Source organism: Procambarus clarkii, chromosome 28 (assembly GCF_040958095.1).
Source record: "Procambarus clarkii isolate CNS0578487 chromosome 28, FALCON_Pclarkii_2.0, whole genome shotgun sequence".
NCBI lineage: Eukaryota > Metazoa > Arthropoda > Malacostraca > Decapoda > Cambaridae > Procambarus > Procambarus clarkii.
The window spans coordinates 40,716,579-40,737,310 of NC_091177.1; the positions used below are offsets into that span (position 1 = coordinate 40,716,579).

General features: G+C 46.5%; 1 protein-coding gene across 1 annotated transcript in view; it reads left to right on the top strand.

Moving 5' to 3' along the window:
* The first annotated feature begins 665 nt into the window (after window positions 1-665).
* LOC138369462 (uncharacterized) overlaps window positions 666-20,732 on the top strand; it is a 40,116-nt gene continuing 20,049 nt past the window's right edge. Inside the window, exons 1-3 of the mRNA XM_069332712.1 lie at window positions 666-3,773; window positions 8,987-9,275; window positions 9,774-9,906. Of these exons, the coding sequence (XP_069188813.1) occupies window positions 666-3,773; window positions 8,987-9,275; window positions 9,774-9,906 (3,530 nt within the window). The remainder of the gene's footprint in view (window positions 3,774-8,986; window positions 9,276-9,773; window positions 9,907-20,732) is intronic.

Below are 20,732 nucleotides of genomic sequence, written 5' to 3' on the forward strand. Positions count from 1 at the left end.
CCGGCAGGTCAAGTCTCGTCTGTTCTGTTCCGCAAGGGACACCAGACGCCACACACTAGCCAAATCAGTGCAACAAGGACATCCCCAACCAGCCGCCTCTCTCCCTAAAGTATACGTGACTGAAGTGAGCCTTAATATACAGTCTATTACAAGGTTCACCAATACGTGTTCGGTTTTCAATGTGTACGCCTCCAAACGCGGAGAAAATTACGGACGACATAGAAGCCTATTAAGGGAGGAGCAGCCGAGGTATTCAATAGTAGAGTACCCAATAGCAGAGCATACTAACGCGGTCATTTCTGATCAGTGTACGACTCAAAATATTGTTGCATTATTAGCCAACAAAATTGTCAAAATGTTGGATCTCTTTTTTCAGACTTTTGACTAAAAGTTCATCCGTACGCGAAGAAATATTTGTTGTTAAATGTATTGAATAATATCATTAACGAAACTGAGAAATTGCGAAATCGAGAACAAGCCTGCAACCCTTCAGCGCGTGAGGTGGTTGGCCGGTCCAGTGAACAACAGGGCTCCTGTGAGCTGGTAGCCTCCACACCTGGAGGCCAGATACACGCTAAAATGGTAATAATTCTCTCTGCATGGCAGCGAAATATTATACGACAAATTAGGGAATAGGTTTATGCGAAGTTGTCATACCTCCTATGATGGATGCATTTGACGAGAGCGTGTCTCAACACTCGAGCTCGAGCCAGGACTCGGACGTTTTTCTACCAATTTCTTTAGATTATTTGTGTGAATTCTATCGCAGCCTGAATTCAAACTCTGAGGGCCAGGATGACGTTTCTTCACAGCAGGTAATTGAAAATTCGTGTGATATCCTGGAATATGTAAATCAGCCATGTTTACTGCCAGAGAACCAGGCTTCAGAGTCACCTGTAAGATGCAACAAGGATTCAAACCTGGTGCTCCCCGTCCAGCAGTCAGACAACCGTTCTCTATGTCGGGAATTACACGCTGGTGCTCGCGAGGAGCTGCCTGGTGCTCGCGAGGAGCTGCCTGGTGCTCGTGAGGAGCTGACCACTGCTCGCGAGGAGCGGTCTGGTGCCCGCGGGGCGCTGCCTGCTGCTCGCGAGGAGCGACCTGGTGCCCGCGGGGCGCTGCCTGGTGCCCGCGGGGCGCTGCCTGGTGCTCGCGAGGAGCTGCCTGGTGCTCGCGAGGAGCTGCCTGGTGCTCGCGAGGAGCTGCCTGGTGCTCGCGAGGAGCTGCCTGGTGCTCGCGAGGAGCTGCCTGGTGCCCGCGGGGTGCTGCCTGGTGCCCGCGAGGAGCTGCCTGGTGCCCGCGAGGAGCTGCCTGGTGCCCGCGAGGAGCTGCCTGGTGCCCGCGAGGAGCTGCCTGGTGCCCGCGAGGAGCTGCCTGGTGCCCGCGAGGAGCTGCCTGGTGCCCGCGAGGAGCTGCCTGGTGCCCGCGGGGCGCTGCCTGGTGCCCGCGGGGCGCTGCCTGGTGCCCGCGGGGCGCTGCCTGGTGCCCGCGGGGCGCTGCCTGGTGCCCGCGGGGCGCTGCCTGGTGCCCGCGGGGCGCTGCCTGGTGCCCGCGAGGAGCTGCCTGGTGCCCGCGGGGCGCTGCTTGCTGCTCGCGAGGAGCTACCTGGTGCCCGCGGGGCGCTGCCTGCTGCTCGCGAGGCGCTGCCTGCTGCTCGCGAGGCGCTGCCTGGTGCCCGCGGGGCGCTGCCTGCTGCTCGCGGGGAGCTGCCTGGTGCCCGCGGGGCGCTGCCTGCTGCCCGCGGGGCGCTGCCTGCTGCCCGCGGGGCGCTGCCTGGTGCCCGCGGGGCGCTGCCTGGTGCTCGCGGGGCGCTGCCTGGTGCTCGCGGGGCGCTGCCTGGTGCTCGCGAGGAGCTGCCTGGTGCCCGCGGGGCGCTGCCTGCTGCTCGCGAGGAGCTGCCTGGTGCCCGCGGGGCGCTGCCTGCTGCTCGCGAGGCGCTGCCTGCTGCTCGCGGGGCGCTGCCTGCTGCTCGCGATGCGCTGCCTGGTGCCCGCGGGACGCTGCCTGGTGCCCGCGGGACGCTGCCTGCTGCTCGCGATGCGCTGCCTGGTGCCCGCGGGACGCTGCCTGCTGCTCGCGATGCGCTGCCTGGTGCCCGCGGGACGCTGCCTGCTGCTCGCGATGCGCTGCCTGGTGCCCACGGGACGCTGCCTGCTGCTCGCGATGCGCTGCCTGGTGCCCGCGGGACGCTGCCTGCTGCTCGCGATGCGCTGCCTGGTGCCCGCGGGACGCTGCCTGCTGCTCGCGATGCGCTGCCTGGTGCCCGCGGGACGCTGCCTGGTGCTCGCGATGCGCTGCCTGGTGCCCGCGGGACGCTGCCTGGTGCCCGCGGGACGCTGCCTGCTGCTCGCGATGCGCTGCCTGCTGCTCGCGATGCGCTGCCTGCTGCTCGCGATGCGCTGCCTGGTGCCCGCGGGACGCTGCCTGCTGCTCGCGATGCGCTGCCTGGTGCTCGCGGGACGTTGCCTGGTGCTCGCGATGCGCTGCCTGGTGCCCGCGGGACGCTGCCTGCTGCTCGCGATGCGCTGCCTGCTGCTCGCGATGCGCTGCCTGGTGCCCGCGGGACGCTGCCTGGTGCTCGCGATGCGCTGCCTGGTGCTCGCGATGCGCTGCCTGGTGCTCGCGATGCGCTGCCTGCTGCCCGCGGGACGCTGCCTGCTGCCCGCGGGACGCTGCCTGGTGCCCGCGAGCCGGCATCACAGTACACCAACGAGCCACACCTTGTGGCCCCCACCCAACCGTCAAACAACCATTCTTCACACCAGGAACTAGACGTACACCACCTCCGGCCGTCACCGACCGAAGCCTCTACCTTGGAGTACAGACCAGATGCCCGCAGTCGCAAACGGCCATCGAGCGAAAGTTACCCTCGGAAATGTGAACCACAAGACCACCGGACAGCGACCAACCAGTTCCCGGTTCCACACTCGTCACATGCCCAGGAACCAGGTGTTCGTCAACAACCGTTATTACAGTGTCGCCAGCTTTCCTGTTCAGTCTCTCAATTGAACCAGTTAACTGACAGACACTGCCCCACACCGTTGTCAACCACCCAGTATGCGCACCACCAGGGGTCAAATAGTCGACCATCTGTCAGCCAGACTTCGTTTCATCAATCATCAGAAGAGGCATCAGATGCTAAACAACGCCGGCGAATGTACGACCAGCCTACATGTTCCCTGTCATCGGGTCCGCGATCCACCTCTAACCAGGTACCTGATTTCCAGGAACAAAGACCATCTTTCTCGCAGTCAAGTGTTCAACCTTATTGGTTCAACCCAACCTTCAACCAGGTACCAGCGTACCATCATAGCATGCAACCTCCAGTCAATCCGTATTCGGCTGCACATGGCCACTACGGGCAGACGCCAGACTTCAACCATCACATTCCGGTTGCAGTCAACCAGCATTCGGTTGGACAAGGCTCCTACAACCAGGCACCAGACTTCAACCATCACATGCCGAGTGCAGTCAACCAACATTCGGTTGGACAAGGCTCCTACACTCAGGCGCCATACTTCAACCATCAAATTCCGGCTGCAGTCAACCAGGATTCCGTAGGACAAAGCTCCTACAGGCTTCAACCGGGCTTCAACCATCACTTTCCGATAGCAGTCAACCAGCATTCCGTTGGACAAGGCCCCTTCAGTCAGGCGTCAGACTTCAACCATCAGTTTCCGACTGCAGTCAACCAGCATTCCGTTGGACAAGGCTCCTACAACCAGGCACCAGACTTCAACCATCACATGCCGAGTGCAGTCAACCAACATTCGGTTAGATACCCGCTTGGCTACGGGACGACTAACGTGCAGTTGACGACAAGTACACAGACGATTGAATACTATATTTCCGACAACACCGCTAGCATGCATTCCGTCCTCGAACCTGGCGCAGGTGTTCACAGAAGATTTCCCACCAGAAGGATATAAAACCCGCCAGATCTGTTTTCCGCTACAACAATTAACTAAACATCGAACTAACTATGAAACTAACTATTTAAATCTCCAACATTTAGAGCCTCAAAGCAAGGAGGAACCATTGACCAGTTCCCAAATATTTACTCGGTATCCAGAGTAAATATTGAATCTGACCAACTTGCTGTTGGGCAGCAAGTCTCCTCCCGACGTGATCAATAGTATGTGATCATTTATGTTAACTGGTACATGTGTAACAAAATAATGAATTATTAATAATTGTTGAACAGTGTTTATAGTCATTTTAGATTTCATGATACAAATGACGTTGAAATTGTTTATCTGATTAGTTATGACGTTTATTTAATGTGAAAAATATATTTATGTAAACACTCTTAATTGTAAAAATACTGTTTAAATATTGTAAGTTGTTGTATGTTTTATAAATTTTAATGCAAGTTAATCGAGTACCACTTGTTTGCCTTGAATGCAAACTGCTAAAGATTTCAAATTCAATAACTTTATCTGAAATGCAATATATTAACGACTTCAGTTAATAATTTTAAGCTTTTAACTACTATCTAAGTTAGCTTGCATCAGACTTTTATTTTTAACAATAAGTTTCTTGGACAAATGGAATTCGTTTCAAATAAATACTATAAAAAAATAGTATCTAGTTCTTCTCTTCAGTAAATTTGTAATACAATATGGTAATGTGAAGCTGCAGAAAGAAATTACATTAATGTGTTTAATCAGAGAGAATTTACTTTGTGTGGCGCTTAACGTGCCACTTGTTGTAGCCGGAGTTGCTCCTGAGCTACCGTGCAGTGAGGACGTGTCGCCTGCTCGCTCCGGTAGTTTGAGGTGGTTGACGTTTTCGCCGGCAGGGGGTGTGAGTGTCTCTACCCTCCCTGCTGTTCCTGGTGGTGTGGACGTGGCGCCTCTACGATGGGCGGCCATCTTCCCCCTGTCATGAAGGTAAACTCCATCGGATTGGAGTTTACTGGCCATGCTGGATACCCGCTGGTGGACGTGGTATTGAGTGCCATGCTTCGTGTCCCGGTTGGGGACGTATATGGCATTGAGCTGGAAACTGCTCACCGTGTTGTTGTCAAGTTTGTGGGTGAGGCGGTGTACCGTGCTTTCTTACGGAGGTACGAGGGACGTACTTTGCAGCTACAGGACGGCACCGGGTCTGTGACCATTTCAGACCGTAGTGGTGCTGTGACGTATGTCAGTGTTCATGGCGCCCCCATGGAGTTTCCTGAGACTCTCCTCCGGCGATTCTTCCAGAGGTACGGCTCCGTCGTCAGTGTGCGGATGAACTCACTGTCGTTTGGCACATATTCGGGTGTGAAGACTAACATTCGGACCCTCGGGATGCGACTGAGGTCGGACATACCCTGCTCTGTCCGGCTGTTGGGGTACTACGTGCGTGTGTTTTATGCCCGGCAACCCCGTACTTGCTTCCGGTGTGGCTTGTTGGGGCATCAGGCTGCCGGGTGTACTGCTGATCCGGTCGCTCCTGTGAACTTGTTCCGTGAGGAGGATTTTCCGCCGCTCCCTCTAGAGGAGGACTCCGGGGGTGAGGAGGTGAACGTCCCGTTTGCTGCTGCGGCTCCCCCAGTGTCGCCCGACGTTCCCCCGGTTGTTGCAGACCCTCCTCCGGGTGTTGCGGTGCCGTCGGATGTTCCTCCTGACCATGTCTCTGGCCCTGCCGTTCCCATGGACCTTCCTGGTGATCCCTGTGGAGCATCGCCGTCGGCTTCCTCGTCTTCGGCTGTGGACCCTGGCCCTGCGTCCTCCCCTCGGGTTCCTCCTGTGCTGGGTGCTGGGGTGGCTGCGGTGCCTCCTGCTGTGTGTGGTCTGGTTCCCCCTATGGTAGAGGCTGCTGCCGTTCTGCGACGGGCGTCGGTTCGCCCGGTTCGTGAGGCCCGTGGTTCTGGGTCCGCCTCCGGCTGTGAGGATGTGCGGCCAGTGCCCAAGCGGTCCAGGCGCTCTTCTACTGCTTGGGCTGATGCGGAGGACTACGACGCAAGTGGAGCTTCGGGGGATGATGTGGCGCCTCCGGGGGCTTCGCGTTCTACGACGCTGGTGGTGGCTGACGTCCATGTGTCTGCTGTTGACGGTGTTTGTACCTATGATTTACCTCCTGTTCTTTCTCCTGCAGAAGGTTCTCCGCAGTGGGGGGTGGTTGCTCCTACTGACGTGGATGGTGAGAGTTCTGGTGCGCGCCGAGGCATCCAGCTGGTACTGAAGAAGGATGCCAAGCGTGGGGGGTCCCGGCAGGAACACCGTCCGGTGGTTGACGCGGAGCGCTGTGAGGCGGCCGAGGAGGCACCCAGTGCGCTGCTCATTGCCCGGCCTCGTGGGAAGGAGCCCCTCCCTCTCATCTTGGCCTCCGGCGTGGCGCATGATGCGCAGCATCCTCTGCAGTTTGACATTATTGACCGCGTGCATCCTGTTCCGTGGTGCCCTTCTTCCATCTGGGTACAGCGGGCTCAGTGTTTTGTTGTGGGTGTGCCCGAGTTGATGCCTGATCCTCGTACTGTTAATACTGTGCCTGTTCTGGATGACATCATGTTACTGTTGGAGGCGTATTGTGTTCGGTTCCCGGCGGCGGAGTGGCCGGATAAGTATGAACAATTTGAGTAGTCTGTGTGCTTGCTGTGACCTGTGGTTTGTTTGCAATGTGGTGTACCTATTGTGCGCCCTTCAGGCCGGTGCTGTGTTTTTCTTGACTGTTGTTTTGTTGTATTTCCGTTACCCTTCTGTCCAGTACTGTTGTTTCTTTTTTGTGTTTCATTGTGTTTATGTTCTTTGTTGTCGGCCCTTCAGGCCGGTATTTAGTGTATTTGTGTTTGTGTTAATTTGCTTTGTGCTTTTGTATTTTTGTGTTGTCTGATTGTTTGTTCTTGGTTTCTTAATTTATTATATTTATTGTATTGTATTTATTCGCATGTTCGCATGTAAAAATAAAAATAAAATAAAAAAAAAACTTGTTGTAGCCTAAACACAACACCGGGCCACAAAAACTGGGATACCAACTCAGTCTAAAAGTGGTAAAGGGTGTGGAGATATATATAATATGTATATATATAATATGTATGTATATATATATACATATTATATGTATATAATATATATTAGTGTCCACTTCTCGGTGTATATACATATAGATGCTTGTCCCGGTCTGTGCTAGACAGAAAATATACTTGCTGCTTGTTCAGCAAGCTATTGTGGTGGCCTGATTAACACTGCAGAGGTTTATAGCCTTTCAGAAGAATCGCAAACAAACGGATGTCGGTGATAGCTAATTGCTTCCAAACCAATTTTGTGGTGAGGTGGTTGGATGTTATGAATTGCAAACTATAATATTCAATGTAACTTAAACCACGTATCCTTCCTACTCCCTGTAAACACACCCAGCGTAACGATCACTATTGTTATCGTCTTCCAACTTGTTCGACCGTCGTAGTAGCATCGTGTGTTTGGTGGGCTGTCACCATAATAGGCGATAAGCGGCTCTGGCTTGGTCCTGTATTTTTTTCTTTTATTTATGAACACAATAAATACAATGTAAGAACATTTACCAAAGCACCAGTATACATTGAGTTAGATAGCACACACATGACTCGTAATAAATTTGAAACAACCAACACAAAACAGGTGATTAAACAACCCGTCCCTCGGCAGAGAAGGAAAAGTACACTACTGACGGATAAAGGCGTACGATGGGGAACATAAATGAACACAACACAAGGGGAAAGCATATATCCATCCACTTAACCATGTACAAAACCCATAAAACACTTGAAAATATTAATAGCATTTAACACAATGAAAACATTTCCCAAAACGTCCCACTGAACAACACACAAAAGGCATACAGACCAAAAGACCGGATACATAATACAAAAACAAGGACTAATTACAAAAACGCATAAACAGAATAAAAAGCAATATACAAAAATGACAAAAATAAATTAACAACGAAATACAGCGTAAACGAATACAAAGCCAATTATTTAGTTTTAAAGCCCACAGTTCAGTTACAACACGAAAGTCAATTTTTTTAACATATAAAGTCGTCATAGAATAAATATAATTTCAAATCCTAGGAAATAGAGCTATCTCACACCACCCAAACCTAGGACATATATAGTATAAAGGTAACAGAACAAATGCACAAATGATAAGGTACCCACTCAAGGAAAACGGAACACATTTTATGTCAAAGGCCACATACGTACTATGACAGGGCATAATAAAAAGGACCCAAGAATCCGAAATGAAACAAACATACATTACACTTCGAACCCGGAGAAAGCATTAATAAAACCAGTTGATAAAAACTAGTTAACTATATAACAAAGTTCCCTCAACCGGAAACAATGTAAAAAGGGGGGGGGGCACAGCACCCCGTAAAATACACATATACACATCAGTACCTGTACCACCCAGAAACTGAGAAAACAGGGAAGCACATCACAGGGACGGGTCATGCAAGGAATCCAGGAAACCATACCTCAAACAAACCCATACACAACCAAATTGTTCCTAATCATAGCACCACAAACATCCGTATAACCCAGCACAAGAGGAAAGGAAGGCACACGGACAACAGGTCATGTCGCGCACAATCCCAGCGCGCTCGCACGGACACGCACACGCACACACGCACACGCACACACGCACTTGCACAAATGGAGATAAATCCCACAGCTATACATTATACATGCCAACAACCAACGTCAAAACAAAGCGGAATCTAGAACACTAACAGCCTCCACCTGAAGAGTATAGTACAAACGTACAAACACCCCAGGAGGAGAAAAAAAAAACAGAAGCCCAACGAAACCAGAACGACCCACACAAAGCAGGAAAAAACAAAATTGATATCCCAGCAACGTCCCTGAAACCCATGAAAACCCAAGACACGTGGCAACCGAGTTGACTTTGTGTTTCTGCTAGATTGGTGGGACTGGTGTAAAGTGTAGTGCAAACGTTTCTTTGTTCGTTTCTCGAAGCGTCTTGCGGCAGAACAGTATGGTCTTTTGAATTTGTTGCAGGCTCGATTACGTCAGCTTTATGTGCTCATGGACCAGGGTTTCGATAGTTTTGATGAGATTGTATTGCTGAAGAGACGGATAAATGGGTTGCGGGAGGTGGTGGCTCAGGGTATTCATATCCGTCTATTGACGTCTGAGCGTTTAAAGGGTGAGAAAGTCTCTGCACACCAATTGGGTAAGGTTAAGTCTCCTAGGTTCTCTACCGTGATGACTGGTATTCGCAGGGTAGATGGAACGGTCCTCACTAATACTGATGGGTTGGTGTGTTATGTTCGGGAGGAGTTGGAGGGTTTGTATAGGAGGGTGGAGGCTGATTGTGAGCATTTTGTTAGTTTTTGTCAGAATGTGTTGTCTGTTGAGGACAATGTGCCATTACTGAGAGAGTTTATGGATAGGGGGATTTGGGAGGTGGTTCTGGGGTTGGTGAATGGGAAGGCGCCAGGGTCAGATGGGTTGCCGGGGGAATTCTATAACTGGTTATGGGGGGTGATTGGGTCGGACTTCTCAGAGGTGGTGCGGTATAGCCTGAGGCATGGTGTTATTAGTGCGTCACAGTCGTTTGGTATTATTCGCCTCCTGCCGAAATCTGGGGATGTGCAGCTGCTCACGAATTGGAGACCGTTGTCTCTCCTGAACCAGGACTATAAAATTCTTTCAAAGTTACTGGCGAATAGGCTTCGGTTGGTTTTGGGGAAGTGTATTTTGCCGGGAGAGTTTTGTGGTGTTCCGGGTAGGTCGATTGTCTACTGCAATAATTTGATGAGGGATATGATTTATTATCTTTCAGATAATGTTGTTCCATCGGCCATGGTAAATTTAGCTTGGTCCAAAGCTTTTGATAGGGTGGATATGAGTTTTGTGTTTCAGATGATGGAGAGGGTTGGCAGTGGGCCGCAGTTTGTCTCTTGGATTCGAATGCTGTATAGGGGTTGCAAGAGTAGTGTTTGTATTAACGGGGTATTGAGTTCTCCCTTTTTCCTTGGGAGGTCGGTCCGGCAGGGTTGCCCCCTTTCTATGATCCTGTTTATTCTGTTTCAGGAACCTCTGTATATAGCTTTGCGGTCCCATCATTCTCTTGTGCCGCCACGTCTCCCGAAAGATTTGCTGGTACCCGTTGTAGGGTATGCGGACGACACGACTGTGTTTGTCTCCACAGAGGAGTCAGTTCTTGTGGTGCAGGATGTACTGGCTCGGTTTTATCGGGCGAAGGGGACAGTGCTAAGTTGAGAGAATTCTTGTATGATAGGGCTTGGTGCCTGGGCTTCTTGGCCTTCGTGGGAAGGGGGGGGGGGGGTCTTGGTTCCCGGTTGTGGACTCGATTCGGACTCTTGGCATCCGGTGGTGTAAAACGTATGCGATGTCCTTGCAGGAGAACTGGGAGGCAGTCTCTAGGGGGAGTTTTGGGTTCAATTTCATGTTTGTATGGGAGGAAGTTGACTTTGTTTCAGAGGGGGCTGCTTCTTAAGGGGGCGTTTGGTTCCAAAAATGCAATAAACGAAAACTCGTTCGATTTCAATCAAACTTTTTTGACAGGTTCTATATGAAAAGTGTTTCATCTGGTCCAAGTTTCAGCATCTTAGCATAAATAGGAAGGGAGAAAAAAAAATATTAAAGTAGTTGTGAAAATTATGCCAAAATGGTCAAAATCGATTATCAATCAAAAGTGTCAACTGAAATCATAGCTATGACTCTTTGCTATCACAATAGCATATATTAAACAAATATTATAATTAGTTTAATTGGAGAAAATTTTTAAGAAAAAACATGTATTTTTTATTATTTTTTTCAATTTTTTTTTGTATATATTTTTGGACGATTTGCATAAAACATACACACCTGACTGCACGTAAGCCTATCTGTAAGGATGCCAATTTTGGAGAAAATTGGTTGATGTCAACCTCAGCCACAGATTTTAGAACCTTAGACTTTATTAATTTGTGTTTTTATTTTTTTCAATTGACACAAACGTTTACAAAACTGTTTCATTTTTTATTCAATTTACATGAAACTTAAACAGTATATGTGGAGGGCATGTCTCTACATTTGCTAGAGAGCTTTTTTCTCTAAGTTTATTTATTGATTTTATAATAGCAATAAACATGCCATATTTGCATAATGTTTGGGGGGAACTTTGAAAATTTGTATTAGGAAAACTAAAGATGTTTTGGAAATTATCTAACTAGCAAACCTTTATTATATGCTAATGTGTCAGAAAAGTGTCACAGAATAATTATATCTGAAACGTGTGTTCTGAAGTGTAGACTTAAAAATGTGTAAAAAACGTTGAAAAAAAAAATCCCTTTCTATTTATGCTGCAGTACTGAAACTTGGGACAATTTCAGCACTTTTCATATACAACTAGTCCAAAAATATTGGCTGACATTGAACAACTTTTCCGAAACCACCACTATCGCCCCTCTATCTATTAACTGCAAGGTTCTATCCAAAGTTTGGTACATAGCTCATACATTTCCGTTGAGTCGGCAGTTTGCATTGGCCATCAATAAGGGGGTCTTTCAATACTTGTGGGGTGGCAGGTATTGTCCGATACGTAGGTCTACGCTTTGTTTACCAGAATTGTGAGGCGGGATTGGATTGTTCGATGTATACTATAAGGTGTTGGCGATATTTTTTGTCTCGTTTAGAAAGGGGCTCTTGGGGGGGGGGGGGAGATGGTGTGTTCTCTCTGGGGTTATATAATTGTACGATGCGTGTAAATTCTCTGTAAAGGTTGCCTTTGTGTAGAGAGATTGCGTTCTATCGCCTCCCTTTTATACTTGTGCAATTGATGTCCTCCAGAGGCTTTGTCGTGTGGAGGGGTTCTTGTTGTTTACGTGTCGGAGGGTGTATGAGGAATTGCGTCCTTTTGTCGCCCCTGCTGTGGAAGACTCGTTTCCTCTTTTTGATTGGATGGTGGTGTGGCAATCGCTCCATTTGAAGTTTCTAGCTCCGTCACAGAGGGAATTCCTGTACCAGTATTTACACAAGTCGCTTGCGGCTAACGAGCGGCTGCTGAGGTTGGGGATTAAGGATAGTGCTGGGTGTGACCTTTGTGGAGGGCTGGAGATGCGTTTCATGTGTTTTATTTTTGCTCAGGTCGGGCGAGGTTGGTAGATTGGTTGACTGGTGTGAGATTTTTTTTCTACGGCTATCTCCCTTAGGAGGTGGACCTCAAGTTTAAAGAACTGCACATGGCAGATAAGCATGAGTCCAATAGAAAAAGGAAAAGCGTGAGCAAACCGCCAGGCTTCCACCACTAGGGTGAAAACCTGTCCACATAGGCCGCTGGCTCCTCCTAGTTAAACAGGATGTTAAAATCAATAAAGGGTAACCGACGGGTTCTCACAATCAAATATTTATATTTGATGTGGCGCTATGAATTGGAATTCGAATTCCCAAGAACAGCCGCCATATCAAAAGATCACATCAACATCAATCGTATAAAGCAGAACATGGGTGGAAAAGAATGGTTGAAGGGTTGACATCAAAGACCGTTTTCTATAAAATAAATAATTTATTAATAACAAGAGACTAAACTACTACAGCATCGAGTTTACGTTACGTTAATGTCCATCAAGTGGCACTATAACAAACTGATAAAATAGCAATGACTCCGGTCCATTGCTGTGCGGCTGCACACTGAACTAACCTGAACACAGGTGTGCCCACTGACGACGCAATATTGCAAACCCAAAGATAGAAAAAATTCACAAGCCTCGTTTACACCACAGTGAATGATTTGTTACGTTATTGTCTATCCAGTGGCACTTGCAACACAGCTATTCAACAGCCCCTCGCACTGCGGGCTGATTACATGAACTAACTGAACAATGATGCCCACTGATGACACAAGCTTGCAATCAATATTGCCACGGCTTCACGGTGAACAGATACTATAATCACAATCTTGCGGGTCCTCCAACCCTACAGGCGAGATACCCACGTAACTAGGCGGGTAGTCCAACAGTGACTCCCCCTATCACAACCTAATGTGAACACTCTTTGCAACTCCCTGCAAGAAGTTGCACTGTAAATAGTAACCAAAGCCAGGCATGGTGGGATTCTGAGACATTACGCCAGTAATCCCCAAGTTACTTTACTCTCGTCACCAGACGATAAACAAAATGAATTGCCTTAATCAATTACAAAATTGATTATGTGATTAATTACGTTAATTGACTGATCACAGCAGTCAGCAACAAAGTACTACGTTAATCACAACCATTGTCTCTCACTAGACAACAACATGATGGTACTCTACGTTAATCATCAACACTTGTCTCTCTTAACACAAGTCAACTTGTTAACAATAACTCAAGACTCTTACATTACATCACACTTGACTCCTTGCAAGTATTCAGTGAGAAACTCCTAATTAATGTCAAACGGACCACTAATTAAATCCCTATCGAGTTACGTTAACTAAGCCTACCACTAACTTGGTAGCTTCTCAACAGTCTATGTCAAAATTTACTTTAATGAGTGTTAATTACCCTAATTAACCCGGAGCAATTAATTAACTGTCACCAGGACCGATAATTAATCGTACATAAATACGTCTCACTACACACTGCCAAAGCAGGTCTCATCAAACACTGTGAACTTACGGGCGCGGAGTTAATTACTCCACTAATTAACAAGAGTGTATCTTAATCCACTGTCATCAGACAGGATATGATTAATATAACGAGTTATGCTAGCTCCCTGACCTCGCTTTACCTAGTCATCTGAGTCATCAAGACCCCTGACGTTAATTACTCCACTAATTAACATGAGCCACTAATTGCTATACCCCAGAAAGGTAATTAGTCTCGTGCAAATTACGTTAACACAAATACTGACAGACTCTGACAGTTCCTCTCCCACTATGTGAATTCATGATGAGAATGCTAATTACATAATTAGCTAGAGTAGTCAATTTTTTTTTATTTTTTTTATTTTTACATGCAAAGCATGCAATTTAAATACAATAAAAACAATACAGAATATATAACAAAGGAAAACAATAGACCACCGGCCAGAAGGGCCGACAGCATAGCACAACAAAACACATACACGAGAAAAACATAGAAAAATACAGCATACATCAAAAACACAAACATAATACAACGGCCAACTAGCAATCACAGTAACATCCAGAGACATAGCAGGAAACATAACAGGACAAACACAATACATTCCAAACAAACCATAAAGAACAAACACGTGCAACAGGCAAAGCAATATAAAAACACCAGGCCAAACGCACAGCACAAACAATACAGGAATAAAAAAAAACACACACCAAGCCATCCGCCCCGTAAACAAAGGGCGAGGCCAAAATAAACAATAATAAGAAACAAGCAAAACACGCACACCTGAAAACAAAACAGGCACAAACACAACAACATGCATGCACCGGCCTGAAGGACCGATAATAAAACAACAAAGCACATCAAGAAACATAACAAGACACTGTAGCACAAAACAAATCAATACAAATTCATACAGACACGAAACACCGGCCTGAAGGGCCAACAACAAAAACAAAACCATAATGGAACACAAGAAAAAGCCACAATACAATACAACAAAACAACGGTCATGAGAACAAACACAACACCAGCCTGAAGGGCGCGCAATAGGTACAACACATTGCAAACAAACCGCAGGTCCAAGCACACACCAAACACACAGCAAGCACACAGACACACAGCACACAGACACACAGCAAGCACACAGGTACTGGGTTGGGGGCCACAGTACCCGTCATCTACGTAGGGGGCCCGAGTACATTGCTTTTTCCAGGGCCTACAATGCTGATAATGGGGCATAATCTTAAAAAAAATCTCAAAATTCCCATATATACCAAAGTTCTCCAATTTCAAACTTTTTTGACTAGTTGTATATGAAAGGGCTGCAACTGGTCCACGTTTCAGCATCGCAGCTTAAATAGAAAGGGACAGAAGCCAAAATAAATTCCTATTTTCAAAAAATATTCAAAAAGTTCAAAATTTAACATCAAATACAATTGTCAACTGAACTCATGTCTATGAGACTCAGCTATCACAATAGCATATGTTAAAGGATTTTAATAAATATTTTTATCCAATATATTTAGTTTAAAAATAAAGTTGAGATTTGTTGTTTAAAAAAAAAATTATAATTTTTTATCGGGCGATTTGCATGGAACATATACACCTTACTGTATTTATGCCTATCTGTAAAGCATTAATTCAGTAAGATTTATTTTTTTAAGAAATCGGTCGATGTCAATCTCGGCCACAGGTGGCAGCATCTTTAACTTCATTTTCTTCAAGTAAATCATTTACAACTACAAGGTGACTCTACTCTCTCATTTATTAATCAATTTACATGAAACTTACACCTTATATGTATAGTTGATGCCACAACAATTAAGCCAAATTTTTTCTTAAGTTCATTTATTGATTTTATAAATATTTATAAACATAATGTTGTTGCATAATTTTGTTGTGGGGGGGGGGGACTTTGAATATTTTTATAAGTAAAACCTTCCTTTTCATATTTTTTTCTCCCTTTCTATTTAGGCAGAGATGCTGAAATGTGGAGCAGTTGGCGCCGATTTCATATAAAACTGGTCAATAACGTTTGATTGTAATTGAACAACTTTCACTTATCCTATTTTAAGGATCCTTAAGACCGTCCAGATATAATGCCACAAATATGGCACATGGTAACATACATGTTGTCATGTTCATAGAAAACGGCACCATCCGTTTGTATGCGCCGCGGTTCAGACGCCAGCAGTAGATAAACAACAGAGAGCGTACAGGACGCCTGCCGAGCTTGGAAGCTGCTGGTCAAGTATCATCTTAAGTATTAAAGTCAGTAACCAAGCAATGGCTTTATATCAACCCTACAACCAAGACTTCCTCAGTAACACAACACCACACTGGCGACGAGGATGAACTGTGAACGCACGTATTTGTTCAGCTCAAAACACTAGGAAGAAGCATACTGTCTAGCCCTGGGAGAGGTGAAGTCGTGCTGTCTGTGAGCACCATACCCGATGCTGTGTGCTAACCAATGCTGTGTGATACCCAAGCTGTGTACTGAGGAATCTGCGATATCTGCCGATGCTGTGTACGAACGACGCTCTGATGCTGTGTACAAAACCCGATGATTTGTGTAATAAACGACGCTCTGTGCTACACAATTCTTCATGCTGGTGATGCTGTGAACTGTCTGCTGTGTTGACAGTGCTGAAAACTCATCAAACAACATTGCTGACAACTGCTGTGCCAACTGCTGTACCAACTGCTGTGCCAACCGCTGTGCAGCTGTGAGTAGGAACAACACCACATGTACACAAGGCTAGGCCAGAGGTCAGTTGCTGCTGTATTGTGCACTGTTGTGAACTTTTGCATTAAAATGCTTGTGTGCTTTGCAAAATTAAAGTAATTACACTGATTTCTTAACTAATATATACAGTGCAGTAAGTGTTTAGTATTCTGAGGAACATTTAAGTGATAAGTTAACAATTATACAGTAAAAATAGCAAATATACCTCAGTTTCCTGCATTTGATTCTGACTGTGACCAGACAAACCTGTCACAGAGGTGGATCAAATGGCTTAAAAGGTTTGAAAATTTGTTGATAGTTTCTGACATCAAAAGTGCTGAAAGAAAGGGTGCCTTTCTACTTCATTATGTAGGTGATCGAGTTTGTGACATCTTTGACACACTGAAAGACACTGGTGGTGCCAAAGATTATGACACTGCCAAAGCCAAATTAACTGAACATTTCAATCAAGACAAAACACTGCAATGGAAATTATGCATTTCAGGAAAGCCAGACAACTCTCTAATGAAACTGTGGATCAATACCACACACGTCTGCAGGGTTTAGCAGCCCATTGTGAGTTTGCTGTTGTTGACAAAGAAATCAAACAGCAAATAACTGAAACATACACATCTACACGTCTCCGACGAAGAGCTCTAGAACTTGTTGATGATGAAAGTTCTCTTACCAAGATACTGGATATTGCTCGTCGAATTGAAAATGCTGCACGTGATGCTCGTGTCATGGAGTGCAGTGCCAACAACGGTTCTGCCACTGTTACTAACAGTGATGAGGTACGTAAGGTTCAGGGAGGACACCGTGATCATAGAAGATATCATGGCAAACCTAACAGCAAATTGAGCCGAGAACCACATCACAACTGGAGTCATGGAAGTAGACTCAAGCAGTCACAACGCCCCACATCAGAGGGTGTCAACAATAAATGTTACAATTATGGAGGCTACTACCCACACCAAGGTAATGTTTGTCCTGCTCAAGGTAAGAAGTGCTATGAGTGTGGAAAAGTAGGTCATTTTGGTGCTATGTGTCGTTCTGCACTAAAGAAACCACAGTCAGTGAATAAAAGCACTGTACGAGGATCAGGTCATAGGGGTCGAGGTGGTAAACACAATATTGCACCTCATATCCAAAATGTTAATAATGTACAAGACAACATTTCATTACAACCAGTCTCAGATGACAGTGAATGTGATTATATTTATGGAGTACAAGCAATCACAGAATGGAATGATCTTCCAAACAACCCAGATACTATAGTATTCATTGCTGGTATTTGTCTCAAAGTTCTCATTGACACTGGATCAAACATTGACACCATTGCTGAGTGCCACTCAGCAATGGTGATCCTATTGCTGAGTGGGGTCCATGGGGAGCCGGTCGGCCGAGCGGACAGCACGCTGGACTTGTGATCCTGTGGTCCTGGGTTCGATCCCGGGCGCCGGCAAGAAACAATGGGCAGAGTTTCTTTCACCATATGCCCCTGTTACCTAGCAGTAAAATAGGTACCTGGGTGTTAGTCAGCTGTCACGGGCTGCTTCCTGGGGGTGGAGGCCTGGTCGAGGACCGGGCCGCACGGACACTAAAGTCCTTAAATCATCTCAAGATAACCTCAAGATAGCCACAATGAGAAATTTAAAAAAAAACAGTTCCCAAAGCTTGATTACTATAATGGCAAAGCCACTGCCTATGCTTCAAAGGTAGCCTTGCCAGTGATTGGAACTTTCACTGCAGAGATGAAGTCAAAGAGTGCAATGCTCACTACTACATTCCATGTTGTTAGGAATGTAAAGGAGTCTTTGCTCAGTTACAAGACTTCAACCAAATTGGGGCTACTTCAGCTTTCTAATGCTGTAGCAGTGGAATCTGCAAACAATGTTGATGCTATTCTTGCTGAATTTTCTGATCGATTTGAATCCATAGGTTGTTATACTGATAGCAAAGTACATCTGTATATTAACCCAGATATAATTCCAGTTGCCCAACCACATCGCCGACAGCCATTCCATACTCGCAAGAAAGTTGATGCCGAACTGGATAGGCTGATGGAACTAGATATCATTGAACCAGTAACAGGCCCAACACCATGGGTAAGCCCAATTGTCACTCCGCCCAAGCCGAAGAATCCAGATGAGATACGCATCTGTGTGGACATGCGTGTTCCCAACAAGGCAATAATGCGTGAACGTCATCCTACACCCACTGTAGATGATATGATATACCGCTTGAATGGTGCAACTGTATTCAGCAAGTTAGATTTAAACAAGGACTATCATCAGCTTGAACTTGATGATGAGAGTCGCTTCATCACAACGTTTACGACACATCGAGGTCTGTATAGGTACAAGCGCCTGAGTTTTGGTATTAACAGTGCTGCCGAGGTATTCCAGCACATCATCAGCCAGGTATTGCAAGACATACCTAATGCTGACAACATGTCTGATGACATCATTGTTTATGGCCGTACCCAAGCTGAACACGACAAAGCTCTTCGTGCAACATTGCAACGCTTACGAGAAAAGAATCTGACGCTACGCCGAGCAAAGTGTGAGTTCAATCAACATAAAATAGAATTCTTTGGACATGTACTTAGTGACAAAGGTCTGTCTCCAGATCCTAAGAAAGTTGCAGATATCAAGAATGCTGCACCTCCTTCAACGTTCACTGAAGTACATAGTTTTCTGGGAATGGCAAACTACTGTTCTCGCTTCATTCCTGATTTTGCTACCATTACGAAGCCTCTACGTGAGCTCCTGAAGAAAAATGCATCATGGTACTGGAGTGATATCAAGCAAAATGCATTTGATGCTGTGAAAGATGCACTAGTAGAGAATGCGACTGCTGCGTACTTTGATCCATCAATGGACACTGAGTTAACAGTGGATGCTAGTCCTGTTGGTTTAGGTGCTGTTTTAGCCCAACACAAACCTGGTCAACCAGATTCCAGAGTTGTAATTGCCTACGCCAGCCGTTCTCTCACAAATGTTGAGCAACGATACAGTCAGACAGAGAAGGAAGCTCTTGCTCTTGTATGGGGCTGTGAACACTTTAATGTGTATCTGCTTGGTGCACCCTTCACCACGATAGTCACTGACCACAAACCGTTGGAGACCATCTTCAATAATCCAAAGCCCAAACCACCAGCTCGCATTGAGAGATGGGCTCTTCGTCTGCAACCATACAACTTTACGGTGAAATACAAGCCGGGTGCAGGCAATCCCGCTGATTACATCAGTCGACATCCTGCCAACAGTTTCACCATCACCAAGCATCAGCAAGTTGCCGAGGAATATGTACACTCTGTAACCTGTGGTGCAGTCCCTAAGGCTCTCACTCTTTATGAAATCCGTACTGCAACCCTAGAGGACCCAACTCTGCAAGCAACAGTGGATGCATTGACTAAGAAAACGTTTCCAAGCATCCCACCCTCAGGAGTTGACCAAGATGCATTCAAAGCACTTGAACGCATCCAGACAGAATTAAGTGTTACGCAACAACGCGACACCGTGCCGCGAGGTACTCGTATTGTCATTCCAGCTGTTCTCCAGCAGCGTGCTCTGAAGCTTGCACATCAAGGACACCAAGGTCTTGTTAGGACCAAACAGCTGCTACGAGAAAAGGTGTGGTTTCCTGGCATTGATCGTCAAGCAAAGGACATGCATGATGCCTGTGTCCCTTGCCAAGCTGCAGTGGATACTTCAAGACCAACACCTCTACAACCTTCACCACTACCTGCTGCACCATGGATGGAAGTATCGATGGACTTTTGCGAACCGCTACCAACTGGAGAGTACTTGATGGTAGTCATTGATGATCACTCATGTTATCCAGAAGTAGAAATCATCACTTCCACATCTGCATAGGCCGTTATCCCGAAACTCGACAAGATCTTTTCAAACTTTGGCATTCCTGAAGTTGTCAAGATGGACAATGGACCGCCATTCAGTGGACAAGACTTCGTCAACTTTACTGAGCATATTGGATTCAAACACCGCCGTGTGATGCCACTACATCCTCAAGCAAATGGAGAAGTCGAGAGATTCATGCAACCTCTCATGAAAGCGGTACGCTGTGCTCATGCCGAAGGACGATCCTGGAAACAAGCTATGTATGCTTTTCTCAGGAATTACCGTGCAACACCACATGGAACACTGGGCAAGTCGCCTGGCGAACTTTATTTGGACGTCCTATGAGGATCACACTACCTGTCATGCCAGCCGAGGTAACGGATAAACGTCTCGCTCAGAAGGATGCACTAGCCAAGGGCAAAATTAAAATTGCTCATGATCAACGTGCAAAGGAACAATTCATAAAGGTTGGAGATACTGTTCTAATTAAAAAGAAAAAAGAGGGAAAGCTAGATATGCCGTATGATACAAAACCATATAAAGTGATTAGTGTAAAAAGAACTATGGTAACAGCTAGT